Below are 20,122 nucleotides of genomic sequence, written 5' to 3'. Positions count from 1 at the left end.
TCGATCCGCTTTCTGTCATCGATCAGATGACAGATGCGTGTGGGGTGGTAGGAGTATGTGTGTGTGTGTGTGTGTGTATGTGTATGTGTGTGTGTGTGTGAGGGGGGGGGGGGGGTTCGTCGTCGCCCTCAATTGGCGCCGGCGGGAATCATTAAGCCCCCTGATCAGAAACAGGTAAGGACTTAATCTGCCAAATTGCCCACCGGAGCGGCCGACGCGCCCTGCTGGCTCCGCCCCCGGCGCCCGTCGCCCTTGGTAACGCGCGGAGGTGGGAGGGGAAAGGGGCGGGGCTCCATAGCGTCTAGCCAATGAGAGAGGGGGACGGCCTTGAGCGGCACCGAGCCACCGACCAATCCGCGTGCTCATCCCGCCCCCGTCGCATGCCCTGCCTGCCGCCTATATAAAGCGACCTGACAGCCCAGTGATCCAGTCCGACCGCAGATCTTCTCCCCTCCCTCGGTGAGCAAACAGGATATCCCCCCTCCCCCCGAGGAGACGCGAGAAATCGAGGAAAAAACAAACAAACAAAAAAAAAAAAACTAAACAAAAACAACCCGCCAGACGACTATGAAGGCGATAAGCCCCGTGCGGTCTTTCCGGAAAGGCGGCGCTGGCCTGTCCGAGCACTCCCTGGGGATCTCCCGGAGCAAGACCCCGGCGGACGACCCGCTCAGCCTGCTCTACAACATGAACGACTGCTACTCCAAGCTGAAGGAGCTGGTGCCGAGCATCCCGCAGAACAAGAGCGTCAGCAGGATGGAGATCCTGCAGCACGTCATCGACTACATCCTGGACCTGCAGATCGCGCTGGACTCCAGCCTGCAGCACCCGGCGCGGGCGGGCCAGGCTCCGGCCAGGACGCCGCTTACCGCCCTCAACACGGACATCAGCATCCTGTCCCTACAGGTAACCGGAGCGCAGTCCGTGCGACGAGGTTGCTCGTACGGATGTGGCAATGGCACGTTTGTGTGCGTGTGTGCGTGCGTGCGTGTGTGTGTGTGTGTTTTCTTTTGTTCTCGGTCGAACGGGAGGAAAGATGGACCGGCTGCAACAACAACATATAATAATCACACGAATGATCATAATCCGCGCGTTCCTGTTTTTAAAATGCTGACATTTGCTCTGTGTGTGTGTGTGTGTGTGTGTTTGTGTGTGCGTGCGCGTGTGTGTGTTTGTTTTCAGTCTCCGGAGTTTCCATCCGGGCTGCTGACAGATGACAGCCGGACTCTGCATCGTTAGAGCGGTAAGTCTGTCCGTCCTGCTGCCGCGGCCTCCTCCTCCTCCTCCTCCTCCCCATCCTCCTCCTCCTCCTCCTCCAGGATGGAGCTAGAATTACCACTTGCCGATCCATTTGCCCCCCTCCTCATATTCTCCTCAACCACCCGGTCTCACGTTGCGTTCACGGCCCCCCAAATATGTTTTTGTTTTTGTTGTGTTCTTGGACGCCGGGCTCCGAGGGCGCAGCGCAGACAGCCGGTGGACCATAAACAGGGTTGTGTGTGTGTGTGTGTGTGTGTATGTGTCTTTAAAAGAAGTATTTATAGCGCCGAATCCAATAAATCCATCCAAAGCAGGAATATTCCAAAAGACATGTATATTTTTGCCTGACTTTGTGGGATGAGGCGTGTGCGTGTGTGTGTGTGTGTGCGCGCGCATCAGGGGAAAAACAGGGGCCGTGCGGATCCCCCCGCTCCTGCCATGTCTGCACATAATTGGTCCAAGGAGCGGGCCGGCGCCAGCTGAGCGCCAATTACCCTGATTCCCCCCTCACACACACACACACACACACACACACACACTGGAGCTGTGCGAAAAGGAGTGCGTCCTCTGTGTGTGTGTGTGTGTGTGTGTGTACATCTGGAGCGCAGCGCTCGTTGCGCGTCGGGAGTGTTTGCTTAAGCGCTCGGCGCTGCGGCTTCCTCCGCGGCGCCAGTCTGTCCGGAGCTGCGGCCGGACGCCTTTCTCTAAACACGCCTTCTCTTCTCAATGTCTTGCAGGTGTTTTGGTCAGGACGCGCACGGAAACACACGCACGCAGGACCTGGGGAGCAGGATTCCCCCCACCACACACACACACACACATCCATCCAACCTCCAGTCCTGGAACCCCCCCCCCCCCCTCCGAAATCAAGAGACTTCTGCTTATTATTGGACAATCTCATGTGATGTTTTCTGTTTTGGACACTTCATTATTATTATTTAACTTAAGATTATTATTATTTTTTTTAATTTCCGGTCCTTTCTGGAAACGGAAGGCGCGTTATATCCCCGAAAGTGGGAGGAAAATCGAGATTATTGTCACACGGATTACACCCCTACCCCCACACAACCCCCTCCCTCACTGAAAGCCTTCGCTTTTTTTGCGGAGGCGGCGACGTGACTAGAAGAGCCGTGGCCGTGGTTTAGTTACTGTACAGAGTTTAGTCTTGTCTTGTCGGAGTTGTTGAGGCACATGGAGGGACTGGACGGGGGGGAGGGAGGGGGGGGTGAACCTTGAACTCCCGCCGGGAGTCGATCTTGTACAGCTGCAGGAATTTTGAAACTTCTGCAAAAAAACAAAAACAAAAAAAAAAAAAAAAAAAAGAAAAAAGTGTAATGTTGTACTTAATTATGCTGAAACTTTTTATAAAAGTAATGTAAATTGTACTTTTTTTATACAAAATAAATCGAAAAGGCAACTTGAACCTGTTTTCATTTCGGTGGTGGTGGGGGGGGAAATGGACGGTTTTCTCCTGAGACGTTCAGGGACCTGTTCCGTGGGAGAGGCGGTTTCTGTCCACGACGCGAAGATGTGTATCTCCTCCTCCCGAGGGATGGACCTCTGGTCTGATCTCCAAAAGCGAGCACTGGAGGAACTGGAGCCGTGAGGCGCCGTGAAGATCGCTGAAGTCCTCCTGGAGACCCCGGGTCTCACCGATCTCCATCCCCAACGAGGAAACCGCCTGACTCCCGCGGTCTGCGTTTTCCCACGGCCGGAGCCCGCGGACCCGCAGCCCCCTACCCAACCGCGGGCCCGGAGAGGGAGAGCCTGCGGTGCTACCGCATGGACAGAGCGCCATCTATCGGACAGCCTCGCTCCTAACACCCGCCTAATGACCTCCGCGATCGGGAGGCTCCAAACCTTTAAAATGTTGGATTTCGAGCTACAGAGAAAGAGAAAAAAATAACTCCAGCCTTTCAGGGCTTCAGAGTTTATTAATTTAACTGTTTCACACAGAACTTTGGAAAAGAAGACGGCCACCTTGGAAAACGAGTAAACGCGGGGAAACCGTCCGTCACAGAATCGGCATCGGCCGCCTTCGCGGCCTTTCCGTGACCCGAGATGCTCCGTTCACATCACAACAACATCACTTGACACCTGCTCACATCACAGCTACATTATTTTTGGTTCCACTGGATTCCAGATCTATTCATTAGAATCTGATTTTCTTTTCCTTTACTAACAGATTCACAGCAACACGTCCTACATTTGCTTCTAACGGTCAAACACAGACAGACGTCACGACGTTAAGTACAACGAGCAAGCGGAAGGGCGGCCCTCACAGGACGCTCTCCCTTTCGTCCCCCAGGCTGATGCTGCGCAGGTTCTGGTTGCGCCGGTCGCTGGCAGCCATGGCGTCGGCGGTGCTGCCGCCGGGGAAGATGATGACAGCTGGCGAGATGTGGAGGCTGGAGGAGGAGGGGGTGGACTCGGCAATGTTGACCTGCTGTTGGCGGCTGTTGTTGGTGTTGGAGTTGGAGTTGGAGTCGGCGGCGTCTTCGGGGTTGTTTGTGTTGTTGTTGAGGGTGGCGCTGCTGGCGCTGCGGTTGAGGTTGCCGACCCCGCCGGACGGCCAGCCCTCGTCCGGGCTGCTGGCCATCAGGCTGGCCTCGGACGCCGCTTCGGAGCAGATGGACATGCGGGCCGCCGCGGTGTCGCTCAGGCCTTCGGGGAGGAGGCCCCTCTTCTTCACCGGGCCCTCCAGCTCGATCAGGTCGGACTTCTGCGCCCCCGTCCCCCCGCCGGCCTCTCCCTCCATCTCCTCCAGGGAACGGTCCGAGGAGCTGTCGCTCGAGCGCATTCCCGAGTCGGACGAGTCCTTCAGATCCAGGACGCTCTCGGTGAGGAAGCTGGGCCTCGCGCGCAGCCCGCCGGACTGGGACGCTCCGCGAGACGGCTGGGCATCGCCTCTTTGCTCGGCCCGCAGGAGAGGCGTGGTGTTGTCGGCTTCTTCGGGGCCCGAGTCTTCATCGTGGGGCGGCTCGCGGTAGCACGACCCGGCCCTGTTCCTCCTGGAGCCCGGCGTCCTGGATGACGCACTGTGGTCCAGCTTCTCATCCTCCTCGCTGATGGGATCCAGGAGCTGGGCATCGGTCCCTGAGGGGAAGTCTGCGGCATCGCTCGTCTTGGACCCTCTCTTGGTAAAGGACTTGCGGTTGTCTTGGTCAGCCCCTTCCTTGGCCTGGGGAATGGGAAAAGGATTCGATGAGAAGAATATGAAAATATACAGTATCATGTGCCGTTGGCCGGGAGGCCTCAGAGGAGGGGATTCCTGCCTCGGCATCTCCAGCCAAGAGCAACAAAGAGTATAAGCTAATAATTAAGAGAGAAGCCGCCATCTCCCCTTTCCCACTGCAGAATCTGGGACCAAAAAATGACGACTTAAAAAAAAAAATTGTAATTCGGCACAGCAGTTCTGACCTCGGAGCCATGGCGACACTGCAGTAAATTTAACCTGCTGCCTTTTTCCTCATGCCCTGACAGCGGAGCCTTTTTCTATGATTTGACCGAATCGCCTAAGCTGTCGGGGAAACAGCGACTGTCCACCCACCCCTTTGTCTTCGGAGCCGGCGGCCTGGAGGAACTGCCCCGGGTGGGGCTGCAATGGCCTCTCTTTCCCGCCGCCGGACACCTCCAGCTGGGCCATCTGAGCGATGTACTCCCTGTAGGCATCGCGGTACTCGGCCTGCTGCTTGTCCGTTAGCTTGCAGATGTCATTGGAGGATTCCTGAGAGTTGAGGCTGGACATGCTGGAGGTGCGGTGATGTGTCACCTGACGAAACCAGATCAGACCCGTGTTATCGTCCTTATTTTGCGAGAAACGCTGCGCCTTTCGGGCCGCGAGGTGTAAGGCTAATAGTGCACATTCACCGTTCAGCGATCTATGTGCTCGGGAACTTTGCAAACCGGGGACGAGCGGGGCAGGTTAGCAGAGGTTAACAGTTCACAGATCAGACGGTTTCAGATTACCCTTCTTATCTCTAACGTGCGCACATTCGGGAAGTAAGATCTGCACGCGGTGGCGAGGTGTGCTGAGCAGACCCCCACCGGAGCGACTGACCGGCCAGTGCGAAGTGTTGCCGTGCCTCGGCGGCTCCTCCAACCCTGCTCCGCTGAGCTCTTCGAAGCTCAGGTTGAGGCTGAAGGCCGCCCCTTCGTTCTGGGCGCTGACGGGGTGCCTGCTGGGCTCCCCCTGATGCGCGCCGCCGCCACTGGCGCCGCCGCCCTGCTCACTGGCAGCTCGGGAATCATCCTCCAGCAAAGCCTGGCTTTCAGCATGCCGCTGCTCCATCACCTGGGGAGAGGATTAAACTTACACACAGCGGTTTTTCCCATCGGAACCGACAATCATTTGTCAGAGCAGTTCTGCGGCCGTGGCAAAGAGCGGTTTCTGAACTACGACCGGGACTCCGGTTTGATATCAAGAGCGCCGTGACGAAGTGACGACAGTCGGTGATTTCGGCCATCTCAGGCTCAGACGGTCTTCGGTCCATCTGACTGGCGCACTGCTTGAAATAGAGACTAAAAAAAAATTCTCCATTCCGATATCCGGTTGTAGCGCAATATGTCATTCTACAATATTCTGCCTTGCTTCTTTTCAGGGCAAACCAGAGCTGACATGTATCAACAGGAGGGTCCTGGCGGGGAGCACGTCTGCGAAGTATCACAGTGAATAGAACGTGCTCCATTGTAAATCTTCAGGCCTTAACTACAAAGTAATGAAGAGGCGTTTTTTTTTTTTTTTATTGCTCGCTGTGAACAAATATCTCTTTTTTTTTTTTTTTTATCATTTAAGTCTACTGACTGCCCACTCCTTTGTATTTGACAAAAACAAATTGGAATTAGTTATTATCCAATCCCTGTTCCAATACATCTCATGTTATCAACTATAATAAAAGCGGGCGTGGAGATGAGCCTCAGCGCTCCAGGGCGCGGATTCCTTCTTCTTCTCACCATCCCCCTGAACAGCTGCCAGTCGCCGAAGTTCATCTCCATCTCCTTTTTCAGCTCGTCCAGGTTGCACTGAGCCAGCACCCGTCCATTTATATTAGCCTGCAGGAGACAAGGCAGGAAATGACTGCTACGTTGACTGACTGATTGGATTTATTAACATCTTCAAAGCCGGATAAGGCCAAGGAAAACCCACACGCAGTGGAGTGTGACGGTGCGGAGGGGCCCGTGTTAGGAAGGAAATCTGAAGAACCTGCAAAGCACTGCGAAGAACACCACGATCCATGAGAAGCAACTCACCGCTCCGCTAGTTAGCAGAGGGACAACGGAGAACTCACCTTCTTGACGGTGGAGGTGTACTGAGGCAGCATGTTCACGTCGATGCCCTCCATCTGCCTGAGACGCTCGCACACCGTATCGGTGCTCAGTGTGCTGAGCAGAACCATCGGGCCGGCCTGCAGGACACGGTCACAGCATCAGTGACACACTCCCGACAGGTTTCTGCGTGCTGAAGCTACACAGCACACACTGTTAGAACAACCCGCCGCCGCGTCGATTGGGACGGATCGAGCGATGCTTCCTAGAGGAGCGACATGCTGGCACAGAAACCATCTCACGCCGTCATTCTCTCTATCAGTCACACAGAAGAAGTAGGATCGTAAACAGAGGCTCCCTAAGTACACCCTCACCTGCTCTCAGTGTATATACAGGCACATAAAATGTGTGCACGCTACTTAAGGGACGGAGTCAGTGAGTCTGTGAGCCGCCGCCGTCGCCGCGCCACAGCCACTGAGGAGCAGCGAGGCTTGGCGTGACTAATACCAGTGGCCTGCCGATGCCGCCTCGCAGAAAGCCGACACGCTGTCGGCCGGCGTAGAAACCAAACAAACCCATCCTCCCGCTCCTCTCATCCCTCGCGCTTTCTCCCTGGCTCTTGTTCCTGTCCCTCCTTCTCTGTCCAATCCCCTTCCCCCTTTACATCCATCACTCTTTTGCATTTCCTCACCTATAAATTGAACCTGACTACATGCTGCACAAAGCAAAGGAGCTAATAAATAGAATAACAATGACATAAACGGCGCAGCTACGACTCTAGGGTGAAACTACGGCACGACAGGCTGGGGTGGTGAGTTGTGATTCAGGGTAACTGTGTTCTACTGCATGCCCCAACATTAAAAGCTAGTGTGTTACGACGAGCAGGGGTGGGTGGAGGATGTGAAACGGGGCCGGATGCAGAGATGGGCGGAGCAGTTAAAACGTGGGTGTACCTGCTTATGTTTGCAAGGCGGCAACTTTAAATGCTTGATAAGGAGACAAAAAGAGAGAGAGAGCAGACAGACGGGACGAGAGTCAGACAGATATACGCCGGCATTTCGGGGTGTTGTGCAGCCCGATCTGTACCTGTGGGGAAAACACAAACAAGGCAAGACAGACAAGAGAGAGCACTGAGCTCGCCAGCAAGGGGGGAGAGCCAGCGGCTGGCGCTCTCGGAGGCAGAGAGGAGACGGCTCTTGAAGAGCAGAAGAGCCCCGAGCCACGTCAGACTGGAAAAAGACGAGGCGGACGGAGTTATTATTTGTTTTCACTTCAGTCATACGGCGCTTAGACTCAATCGCATCCGAGGCAGGCAGACAGGCAGACAGACAGATGGACGGAAACCAAGTATCGAGAAAGCAGAAGTTATTGATTCGGGAAAAGGCTGTGAATATCACTTCCATTCAGAGTGTTTTCCAAGAACGTGAATGAAAACAAATATCTGCGGGTGTGTCTCGGCGTGCATGCACGTGTGTTTGTGCAAACCCTCCCAGTGTGTGCGATAAGGCTGTAATTACAGCTGGGCTGAGCTCAGGGCTGGGCAGAGGGATGGGGAAGAGGAAACAGAGCTCTGTAAGGGAGGAAGCGTCTTGGTAAAGAGATAAGCTTTACCAGTGCCGGGCTCATTGTCAGCGTGTGTGTGTGTGTGTGTGTGTGTATGTGTGTGTGTGTCTGCTGCTAGCCCCAACAGTCGCTCTGATGATAATCCCGGCAGCCAGTGGAATCCACACTCATAGTTCTATCAGCAAGGCAATTACACTGGGCCAGGCCCGCTTACATATCCAAAGAGTAACACACACACACACACACACACACACACACACACACACAGATTTGCAAAGAGGGATAAGATGTGCTGATGGCTGTGGAGAAGCCAGACTGAGATGAAACTAAAAAAAGAATAAATGAACTGCAGAGTAAAGGATAGAAAGGATGAAATAACGGCAAAGCAGGAACAGCACGGTGATCCGTTTGAATCGTTGATGTGGCTTCTTTGAAGGCTCGCTGTCGGCGCCCTGATAAGTGGCTCTGCAGAGCAACGCCGCGTTATCGTCAAACCGCTTTCTCCCCAAATGTCTCAAACTCAAACCTGGATGTCAGAGTAACTCTGGTGCACTCCATCCACCATCTTTGTATTTCCGTTTGCTTTCCGGCGGCGTTAAGAGGACACGGCCACGCCGGATGCAGCGGGATTATTCACCGCGAGCAGGCACGGAACGATGCATTCGGATGCACGTGCACTCATATCACATGTTTTCTTTGTCAAACAAACACTCAGGGATGGATTCCCAGCATGCTCCGGTTATTGCGCGTACGCCGGGATTGTGATGTTCTCAAATTTGTCTTAACGGCACATGCGCACAACAGGAGCATGTTGGCGGCGTGTAAGGGCCATGTCTGTTAGCATTTATCGGGTTACCGTGGTGGGGTCAGAGGGACAGGAGGGGAGACTTTCTCTGACATCCTCTGCAATAACATCCTGACAAGGGCACAGAATACAGACAAAGGGTGCTGTAGTGACAGAGGCTGAGGGATAGCGAGTTAATGAACACTTTATTTTCTGGGATAACTGCGCCGCCTCCTTCCTCCTTGAGGGTTGGACACAGCGACGGCAGCCAGCGCTGATAGACAAGGTACTGCTCATAGGCACCACGGTTAGAAACACAGGGCAGGGAGGAGGTGGAAAAGGACGGAGGGAGGATTGGTGTGAATGAATGATGTTGAAAAAGAAAAGGATGGAGAGCAGTTTGTTAAGTGTCGTTCAAATGGTAACGAAAACCGTCTCGGGTTACTTCAGGTGTATCCGGTGCCGGTTCTCTACTTACGAGTCCGCCGGGGTTGTCCTTAGCTTGACCAGGCTGTATTACGGAGGGGCACAAGGATGGGGAGACATGATGGGAGTAATGCCTCGGTAGATGATACACATGATGGGGGAAATAAGGCTATGATGGGGGGGGAGGAGAGGAGAGGATGGTAAAAATAAAATCCAAATCATATGGGGGAGAAACAAAAAGCACACAAAAACAAAAATACTAGGAGGTGACAAAAAGATGAAACCTATACAGGCGAATCAGCGGCTGCCATTGGTACCTGCTGCTCAGGGATCGTACTATATGATATATCTCGGGGGTTGCACATTAACTGGGGCTCGGCCAAGTGAGGGTTCGAAGCTGGCACGTCTCACCCTGTTGTAAAAGGGGTGCTGCGGTCCCGTCATGCCGCTGAAGTAGGAGCTGTGGGGCTGCGGAGGCAGGGATCCGGCGAAGGAGCCTGCCGGTGAGCAGGCAGCGGAGTGCTGGCTGTAACCTGAATGTGGACGGGGGACGGCCTCCTGCAGGGGCAGCGTGGGATACGTCAGTCCGCCCATGTGCATCTGCTCCCGGGCTGCACGCACATCTGGATGGAGAGAGAACTTGGTTATCTGAGGCATTGGCAATCATGCCTCAGCAATGACCAGACAAGGCTCTTTAGATCCACCCACGCGTGAATTATCGAGCTTTATTTCATCACCGCCGGAAAGTTTGGGAAAAACACATCTCAGATCAAGGGACCTTCATGAACCGGACAATTTGGGTCAGAGATGGCTCTAATGGATCCATTTGCTCACAAACCAGCAGTCCTTGTTTTAATTTGTTCGTTTTGTTAATGATAAGTAGGATCTTACACACATAAACAAACAAACCGCATCTCGAACTGGCGTCTCAACAACTGCCCTCTCATGAACGGATAGAAAGGAGAGACGTCGACCAAGAGGAGCTTCGGTAGGACTTAGCGAATTAAACCTAAACAAGCCCAGAAACAGAACAGAGTGGCTCTGTGCGGCTGGCGGGAAACAAGATCCAGAAACAGAAGGCACCAGAATGTCTCCTGGTTATACAAGTGGCTGCTGAATGACACACTGAGTGAGACCCAATCCAGCCTCTGAACACAATGGAGGCCTTATGATGTGAGTCAGGCTCATGGGCGGGTATCACTGACAGCGCTGCCCACTGGCTGGCCACAGGACACTGGGCACCGAGCACTGACTGGCCTCGGAAAGGAGCGCAGGGGATGGGATGACTTGCTAAGAGATTTGGTCACCTTCTGCTCCCTGGGGTGTGGAGGTAAGAACAACCGTGTACTGTTGCACAAACACACACGTATCGTGGATTACACGCACACACCTACACACATTTAGGAAAGGAAATCTCAGTGCAGACTGGACGCCTGGTTGTGGAGTTTGCTCAGCTGTTCCGTCCGTGACTCAACAGCGTCTCAATAGAGCAGATTTTTGCGCGCGCGAATGTGTGTTTTCTGGTGATGCGGCCGCTTCACACTCGGCATCACTGACACTCTTGCATGGGCTGAAAGGAGGCTGACGCACGTTAGAAGAAGTATCAAAGATATCTCGTCAGTCCATCTACGAGTGATAAAAATTAGAGCAGAAGTGAGAACATTGTTGCACATCGCCGCTACACGTCGACATGAACAAGCTGCATCCCGTGATAATTTATTCCCCTCTCAAACTTGAAATATCATCGTTGTTGCTTTTGTGTGCGGTCCTGCCCGCATGTGATGGCTCAATCTGCCACCCCACTCCCGTGAGAGGAAACAGTTCAAATATTTATAATAATCTAATAATCTAGGGCAGAATGTTTGACTTCCCGCGAAGCCAATATGGAACCTCAACGCCGTCTACGAGGGCTTGCGCTGAACCATGTCTGCCTTACACATGACGTTTGCGAGTTTAACAAGAATGTCGGAACGGGTCCCGTCGAACGTGTCGGTTGCCGACGAAAACAAATTTAAATGTCAATTAAACAAAATTACCTGCTGACTGGATGCAAATGTCAAGTGCATGCAGACAAGAGACGAGTTGGAGGAAAAATGTCTCCAACTATAAAAGGGAACAATTTCCCGTTGGTGAACAGTCTCAACTTATACAGTGCTTTCATTGCCGTGCATTTACAAATCGCTTTACCTGAATCACAACACAAACACCAATGGTGGCATAGCTGCCATGCAAGGCGATAACCAGACAATCGGGAGCAACTGGAGGGTTAGTGCCTTGCCCAAGGACACTTCAGCATGGAGCCGGGAGAAGCCGAGGATCAAACCGCTAACCTTTGGGGACACTTCCAATGGCGTGGACCATTTGCCGCCGAAGCCAGAAAGAAATTGCAGTTTTGAATTTCACTAATTTGGTTTGGAATGACATTTAGCCGGTTAGCAAAATATTCATTCAATCTGAACTATGTCTTCTATAGCGCTGTGCTAACACAAGGCATTTCATCATTTTGGACAGTCACGTGTGTGTGTGTGTGTGTGGTGCTTCACTAAGAGAAGCAATGTCAAAGCTCTTTAAACCTTAATAATGGGCCACATTCACATCATCACTGCCCTAAAAAAGGCCCACTTGTGATCAAATGACTTCTTGTTATCCTATTATGTAATAGCTACGTAACTTTGTTTTTTAAAAGGGAGAATTGTAGGAAAGATAAATAAATTAGTAGTCATGTGTGAATAATTAAATTACCCATATGGAAAGGAAGTAAGCGTATTGTTATTAAGGGTGACAGGTGACATTTTGCGCCAACTGAATACACGGATGCTGCAGGGGCATTCAAACGTCAACCCTCGGCACAAACACATGCTAAAATCATCGGTTTTGAAATTTAACTTTGAAATCATAAATCCCCCAACAGCTCTGTCCAAAGGATTCCATGCAAATGTGGGGTTCCACTGGCAGGATTGGGGAAAATGAAGGGAACGCAGTGGTACACACAGGTAGGCAGAAGATGTCAATCTGCACTATTCATAACTTGCACATCCAGTGAATACTGCTTTTCAGTTTATTTGCAGAAACATGCTTGTTATTTACTTAATGTTCTCTTGTCTACCAAATTATGCGGCATCACTGCGGACAGCAAGGTAAGGATCCCATTGTACAGGCAGACATGTTTCCAGGCTGTACACATGACAATAAACAATTTGAATCTTTAAACTTGGATTGAAAGATTATAAAGTGAGCAGATTCGGCCATAATTTGAGAAAACACGAATAGCATGCTGTAGCAAACACTGGATTAGAACATTCACCTCGGCCACCACAGCATCAATCCTGTTGTGGAGATTCAAAGCTTTAAAGGAAAAATGATAAGATGTGCTCGCAGTGTGTTTTGGAAAAATGGTGTATGTTTTTTACGGTGGCTAGCGCTTCCACCTCACAGCAGGAGGGTCACTGTATCGATCCTGACACGGGCTTCACTGAAGACAATAAATTTGGAAAGGCTCGGCCCCCCCGTGACTCTGACTGCAGGATAGGAACTGTAATGAATGAATTAATTAATAATATACTGAATAAGGATCGACCTGCTATGATCTCTCTGAGTTTGGGATCCAGGTTGACGGTGCAGGGCAGAAACATCTCCACGTCCCTGGCAGTGAGGACCGGCGTCCTCGAGGAGAGGAACACCTCAAAGCTGCGGATGTCTCCATCGATTTCCAGTAGTGGCTCCACATCCTTGGTGGTGGGGATGTTCTTTGAGAGTCTTTGAAAGAGAGAGAGAGAGAGAGAGAGAGAGAGAGATTATGCTTTAAATGACTGCAATCGCAGCTATTTGGCCTTAGAGACTCAAAATTATCATCATTTGCAATTGCAGTTGTCAAGGCTGTGAAAAAAAAACAGAAAATTAAAAAAATCAAAAATGACAGCTGAATTCTGACAGACGGATGTATATTTTGGACTGAAAACGTCGCATTCTGATGAAAAAAGAAAAGAGGAAATAGCAAGCAGTACTGTTAAGATGGAAGAGATATGCAACGGTCATCATCATCATCAGAGGGGCGAGATAACCAGATTTAGAGGAGGCAAGATAGTGAAAGGGGGGATGTTCGAGGACAGATAGAGTGAGGGATGTTATCTTCTCGCAGCAGAGGAGGAAACCTGAGAAGATGACAATCTGGGTAATTTTGCAAGAAGCAGACGGAAGCGCGTCACGCCGCACAGCCACGGTTAACGTGATGTTTGTTATCACAGGCTCTGAGTAAACACCGTGTTTAGAGATTGTTCCGTCACAGTTTGACGTATGCTTTCCTGTGTTATCGCATTGAGAATGTAAGATTTGAATATATATAGATAGATAGATAGATAGATAGATAGATAAATAGATATATGTGTTTGTGTGTGTGTGTGTGTGTGTGTGTGTGTGTGTGTGTGTGTGTGTGTGTTCAGCTCGTGGAATTCTAATTTTGTAAGATCCCAAATACAACCAAAACCAGTAGTTTTGAAGGAACAGAGACACCCCTGTACCCAGATGATAAAGAGACCCCGGCAGGCAACACATTCCTCCTGTCTCAGGCGCCATTTTTCCATTCCTGATGTCCTGATGCTCCCGCTGCACACACTCTCCTCCCAGCATCCCACTGAACCTGCCCCCCTTTGAGGTCGCCCCCTAAAACTGCCCCCCACACACACACACACAAACACACACACACACACACACACGCATCGGCCGCTTTCCCATCCGTCTTTGCGAGCAAACAGAGGCCGCCCTATCTGCCAGCTGATTTGATGATTAGTGCCGCTGCCGCAGCACGCCAGCTAAGTCAGGATGAGGTCAGCATCTGGCACGGGCTCAGAGCAACGTTAGTGAATAATCCAACTATCGGCTAACTTAATCCAGTTAGCGCACTGGCTGAAAAAGGACGCACCGGCCTGGAAGATTCACAAAGCGGTGAGATTCTCATACCTGAGGTATTAGGTGGACAAAACTGAGGGTGCGAGGGGCCATGGCACCCATTTCAACCTTATTCTGTTTGCCCCTGGAGGTATTTCACTGACGTGCTTTCCAGGGGGGGCTTGATATACAGCCTCACCTGTACTCTATTACTTTATCTTTTCAGCCATACCCATCAGAGTAGCTTTACTGTAGCATACTTCAGCTAACCCTTTGTTTTGCATTACTCTGTCAGAAAACCTCAGCCGAACGCTTCTGTCATGTGAATTAGTTTCGCCGACAGTAATCAGTCATATGACCTTGAGAGCTGACCTTCTCTGATGCCCACAGTGCAGCACAGAAGCTCTGTTCTAACTTGTTTTTGGTTCTAGCAGCCCCGATTCACCTGCCCTCGATAGCCCGCGAGCCGACACCAGGTGACTACCTCCACCTCCACCACGTCTTCTCTGTCCCAAACTTTCAGGGCAGGAGCATCGAGCCTTCGTCCCGCCAACACCTGAGACCGGTATGTGCTCAGCGTGAGGATGTTTTTTGGAAGTTAAAAAAAATGCCCCAAAAAAGGCTTGTTTCAGAATGGGGGAAAGGTCACAGACCTTCTCCAGCACCTTAAAAAAACACCAATTGCTTAAAGGTGATGGGATTGCAAGCACGGGTGTGATGACACACCCATGGATAGGAACGCAGGCGTGTTTTTAAATGACCAGAAAGAAGCGGCTTGGTCTGAATGAGGTCTCCTGGAGGGTCTGCAAAAGTCGTAGGGTCCCTTGACAGCTGTGACCTCGGCATCGGAGGACAGATGTTCATGGCCGAACCAAAAGGGCCGGACCCTTCAAGTATTCTATGCAACTCCTTGCTGATTTTGCGTCCAAGCTCATCAGAGGCCATGTATCGAAGGAGACGGTATTTAAAAAAATTAAATCGCAGAGTGCATTTCAGTGACAGATTGTAATAAACAACCCCTGTGCCTGAGAAAAGCCTCCAGAATCTCCTCGCTAAATCTCCCCCACCTCATTTAGAAAAGGTTCAGTGCAAATCCTCATTCAATAAACTCAACTTTCCATTACCAACCCACATCCATACACACACACACTGAAAATGCATTTAATCAGGTATCAATTCAACTCTTCCTCATTCTGTTTACCGGTTTGTAAATCTCTCTTAGTAGAACTTATGGTTGATGAGGTTGAACACAGTGCCGTTCAGCTAAGCAATAAATTGCAAATGATATTCAGGCCGCTATCTGGATGAGTACTTTTCCATCTACTTCAGTCAGTTATTATTCAGTTATTATTTCACAGCGACAATACTTTTACCTGAGTGCAGCTCTTGGCTCCCCAACCCACCTCTGATTATGAGTGAGCAGGTAGGGGTCCGATTTCCCGCTCAAGGACGTTCTGACAGGACAGATGGCTGCTGATGGACGCATCTGTTGTTGGAGGGCATGAACTTGTGACCTTGTGGTTGCGTGACGCCTCCGAACCAAATGTACAAGTCTGGCAAGAAAGCGCACAGTGATGGGGAGGGGGTTGTCCTCGAAGGAATTTCCACATGCTAAAAAGTGAGAGGGATGGTGGTGGTGACTGGTATCGACTGTGCACTGTGACAATGTCCGCTGTGGAGGAGGCCATGCACCATGTATGTGTGCCGGTACACCTCTACCAAAAGTTGATGGAGAAATAACACTGATTTTTTTTCATCTTAGGCTGAGATTATAAGAGTGGAATGATGAAAGGAATTAGCCTTCAAATCAGAGCAGGTTTTCCTCCATGCGAGGAAGGGGGTTGCATCTGGAATTAAAAAAAAAAACTTAACAAAAGGAAATCCGACTGTCTATCCTTACGTAGCTTTTCTCCACCCATAAGCTGGCTCACCAACCCTATGTGACGTTCCTGTAGGGTCTTTTTCCCTCTGAGGGCAGACACAGGTGTGTCACCGCTTTATCTCCATCCAAGAAACAATATAGACACACACACACACACACACACACACACACAGACAGAGAGTCCAATATGTTGTGAACAATGACGCCACACAGCTGGGCTGCAGTGGACAAAGCCCTCTCAGTGCTTCTGCCATTAGTGCTTCATAGACCCAAAGGTTAAGGAAGCACCATGTTGGCACACGGATGAACCCTGGACACATGACCTGCTCCGTGAAGGATGAGCGAGACTCCGGAGGCGTACGCCTGTGTGCTCGACTATGAGCTGACAGATGACGTGAGAATACCGACGTAGCATTCAGAAGAGGTTGTAGCTCTTTTAATCACCACTTTATACATCGGACAACTTTATGAAAGACGGAACACAGGAAAACCTCCCCACAGCAACAAAGCCACAAATGGAAAAGCCAACTGAGGATGAGCTTGCTTCGCCGCCTCTTTCGATTGCGGTCAACTCTCCATTGCGGGGAAGGGAAGAAACCGCAGTGGGCCATCGACGACTGACTCGGCAGGTCGAGTCATGCCATAGTGTGCGTGCCAGAGCTCACAACAAGAAGCAGCGGTTCAATACCTACTGCTGTGACCTGGACAGGGGTTGGGCAAAGGTAGAAATGACACAGGCGCTTTTGTGCATGTCAGAATACATGTGTGGTGCGTGTTTGATTCCGCTTCCCATGAACTGTATTAACCCATATGCAGACTACAGGAATCCAGTACTTTCCCCCCATTTCCAGCTGGCTTAGTGTTGTTTATTTGTGGGTCTGCAGAGACAGACCAACAGGAGCCAGTGACTCATACACACACACACACACACACACACACACACACACACACACACACACACAGCACTTCCTTTTGCTATAGAAAAAAAACCTCCCCTTGCTGATCCTAGAGAATCGTCATTCTTGCTATAGGCCCATCTAACATGAGGTCACGTGTGGACCGGCAAATGGAGATGTCGCACGTTAGCTCAACGCGTACATATTTTACTGATGCGTGCGTCTGTTCCGCCGCTCAACTTGGAAGGATGCCTCCTCCAAACACAATCAGGAGCTTGTGAGAAGATCGAATCAAGGTGGGCTGTTGGTGAGGTTCACCCTGGCAGCTGGGAAGGGGAAAAAAGCGGAGGGTATGGTTTTTCCGGCCTGGAGAATTATGAGGTGGTTGTTCTGTCAGATTGTGTGTCACCTCCTGCTCTTGACAGGTGTCTCAATGGAAAAGTTTTGGACTAAACCTGTAAATTTCATGACTAGCAGATCTGTCCCTGAACTCCAACCATCTCAAAGGCCAATCATGGTTTTCATTTCAGACCTTTTACACCACTGGGATGTTTATGCCACTGCTCCACCTAAGTTTGTTCTAGCAAATAGCCAGTGGGGTTTGAGCAGAATCTCTGTCAGTGTGTACCCCAAACATTAGCCATAATCTAATAATAACTCCGGCCCTAGTGGGTGATGTGCTATCGCCTCTAGCCACGTACAAAGAGGCGGTGAGACGCTATTGATGACTGTCATCGTCACAGGGCTCTGATAAATGCCCTTTGCAACAAAAGTCAGATTTCCGCACATTGGCTTCTCAATCCCTCCCCATTGGGAGAGACCAGGATGGATGCGATCAGGAATGAGTTCATCAGAGGAACAGTACATGTTAGATGTCTTGGAGAGAAGGTCAAAGAAGCCAGACTGAGATGGTTCGGTCATGTACAACAGAGGGATAGCAAATATATTGGTAGACGGAAGCTGGAATTGAAGCTGCCAGGCAGGAGGTCTAGAGGAAGACCAAAATGAAGATTTATGGACGTAGCGAGAGAGGACATGAGGGTAGTTGGTGTGAGAGAGGAGGATACAGAGAATAGGCTTAGATGGAGAAGGTTGATTTGATGTGGTGACACCTGAAGGTAAAAGCCGAAAGGAGGAGAAGACCCTCCCCAGAAATGCAGTGTGGAGAAGCCTTCTACCTCTGAGGTCTAGGTTTGGACGATACAAGGGCATGAAACACATTCATGAGAGATGGCGGCAGAAGTCAATAGTTGGCAGCTAAACATTTTTTGGACACGACAGTTATCTGTATGAGTGATTCTAGTCGAACAGGTGACACTGCGGGACAAGCCGTGCCCTATTATGACGAAAACCATTTACCAGTTGAGTTTAATCACGGTATATAAAAACGGTATACTTGCCATCGGCCAAAGGCAACGAGTAGTTTGCCGCACCATTAAAACCAATTTATGCAACATTCTGAGCATTCATACCTGAGCATTCTATCGATGAACGAACAAGACTGGCGACAAGAACCCTGCCTTTCTTATCTGCGATCATTTTCCAATGGACAAGATGGCTAGTTTGAGCTCTGATCTAGCCTGCGTGCTACTTTTAAGCAGGCTGAGGACATGTGAGATAAAGGCCGGCAGGCAGCCCCGCAGCATTGCCTGCACAATGGGCCCATTGACAGGACCCAGCTTACAGCTCCAGCAGTACAGGGGGCTTAGGCCCGACTACTCTCTGTGTGGTGTGGCCACCGGGAGCTTTCTGGGATTATCCAAATACTAATAGGTCCAAAAGCTGACTAGAGTCGAGCCTTTCTTCTCCTTTTAGCCTCCCACACCCTGCAGCTGATGTGATGAGCAGAATTTGTCCCTCCGTCCCCAACATCCCCTCTTTGGAAGCATGAATGTGCCACTTGACTTTACTTTACAGCTGCCCTCTGTGCTTACAGACAACATGCACACACACACTGGGCTGAGGTGGCCTCCCTGCCAAACATTTCCATAAAGGGACCCAAAGACAGGGAGATGTCTGCAGTAGAGACAAGTCACTATACACATGGTGTCTGATGAGCCCAAGAGTATCAATGTCATGAAATGTGGGACCAGCACAACAGTAAGTGGATGAAGAAGTTAACCAGGCCCCGGCATCGGCACATTCCTCTCCAGGTCAGAGTCACGTCAAAGCCCCTGGCACGCTGTCTGCCAAGCCAGTGGATGAACCAAGTGAAGCCCTCTCTGGGAAAACAATGGACAGACGGCCATACGAACAAGCTGGCGCATGGACTTCCAGCATCGACACCGGGAGTTTATTCTTACAATCGGGCCTTCATCCACCCCAAAGGCAAAGGGGGGGAGAACAAATGTGTTTTCACTTCGAATGACGACATGTTCTTTGTCTCCTAAAAATCCCAACGAATTTTCTTTATTCAAATCAAATGCCTCGAGTAATGTGGACACCCTCTCGATCCTCTCTCTTTCCTCTTTGTCCTGACAGTGCCAACTGACAACTTGTGGCAGACTCTGCTTTCCATAGAGTTTTAGCCCAGTAATTGAGACTCTCTTGCACTAAGCTGGACCTGTGCATCCCAACGCAAACCACAGAGACAAGCAGGCTAATGGGAAACACATCAGGCTGATAGAAAAAAAAAATGAATAAAACGCGCAGATTCGGAGCGAGCGATGGGCTCTGGACTCGCTGGTTCCCCGAAATGCTGATTAAACTCATGTGTTGAACTGAAATGGAGCCTCCTTGTTCCACACCCTGAAAACCTTAACTGAACTCTCCACGCAGGCTAACTTCATTCTTTAGGAAGAGTCACCCTGGGAGGGAGGTAAATAGCAATCCACTAGCTGCATCACAGAGTTCACACCCGTGTACGTCTATGCTTGATGGCCGTCATGGCCAGTCCATAGTCCTTATGATGCTGATTAAAGCAGGCGGGCTCTTAATGTCAAGATCTTTTGCAGAAGACAGTACATCTGGGATAAGTCTGTTGTGCATCAGAATCCATACAGTTAGTGATTTTTGTGACTAATAAAAGCCTGCGATTCTATGGCTGAGCCGGTAATCCCCAGTCATTGGCGATGAGACGGATGCATGCATCATAAAAAAAAGATCAGAAGCACAGAGAATGTCAATGAGCATCTGAGGATGGCATGGACAAAGGGAAACGGG

General features: G+C 50.6%; 2 protein-coding genes across 8 annotated transcripts in view; one reads left to right on the top strand and one right to left on the bottom strand.

Annotated features, from left to right (window-relative positions):
• Window positions 1-428: 428 nt before the first annotated feature.
• id2a (inhibitor of DNA binding 2a) lies at window positions 429-2,677 on the top strand. Its single transcript, XM_086153654.1, has 3 exons — window positions 429-906; window positions 1,183-1,243; window positions 1,998-2,677. Exons 1-2 carry the CDS (start codon window positions 568-570, stop codon window positions 1,237-1,239), a joined length of 396 nt encoding a protein of 131 aa, XP_086009780.1. The 5' UTR covers window positions 429-567; the 3' UTR covers window positions 1,240-1,243; window positions 1,998-2,677.
• A 497-nt stretch (window positions 2,678-3,174) lies between these two features.
• Window positions 3,175-20,122, bottom strand: part of kidins220a (kinase D-interacting substrate 220a) — a 46,963-nt gene continuing 30,015 nt past the window's right edge. For 3 of the 7 annotated variants that reach the window (XM_086153587.1, XM_086153596.1, XM_086153643.1), the window contains 10 exons: window positions 12,876-13,054; window positions 9,710-9,921; window positions 9,351-9,467; window positions 8,945-9,004; window positions 7,479-7,511; window positions 6,549-6,665; window positions 6,214-6,312; window positions 5,321-5,554; window positions 4,811-5,032; window positions 3,175-4,441 (listed from right to left, as the gene is read on the bottom strand). In XM_086153587.1, the coding sequence (XP_086009713.1) occupies window positions 3,539-4,441; window positions 4,811-5,032; window positions 5,321-5,554; window positions 6,214-6,312; window positions 6,549-6,665; window positions 7,479-7,511; window positions 8,945-9,004; window positions 9,351-9,467; window positions 9,710-9,921; window positions 12,876-13,054 (2,176 nt within the window). In that variant the 3' untranslated portion in view covers window positions 3,175-3,538. The remainder of the gene's footprint in view (window positions 4,442-4,810; window positions 5,033-5,320; window positions 5,555-6,213; window positions 6,313-6,548; window positions 6,666-7,478; window positions 7,512-8,944; window positions 9,005-9,350; window positions 9,468-9,709; window positions 9,922-12,875; window positions 13,055-20,122) is intronic. The other 4 variants (XM_086153605.1, XM_086153615.1, XM_086153624.1 and 1 more) reach the window with 4 other exon arrangements.

The sequence above is a fragment of the Fistularia commersonii genome, chromosome 1 (assembly GCF_037954325.1).
Source record: "Fistularia commersonii isolate RoL2024-O1a breed Wild chromosome 1, RoL_Fcom_v1.0, whole genome shotgun sequence".
NCBI lineage: Eukaryota > Metazoa > Chordata > Actinopteri > Syngnathiformes > Fistulariidae > Fistularia > Fistularia commersonii.
The sequence above is the reverse complement of the archived record's forward strand: the minus strand, read 5'-3'. Positions and strand labels throughout refer to the sequence as shown.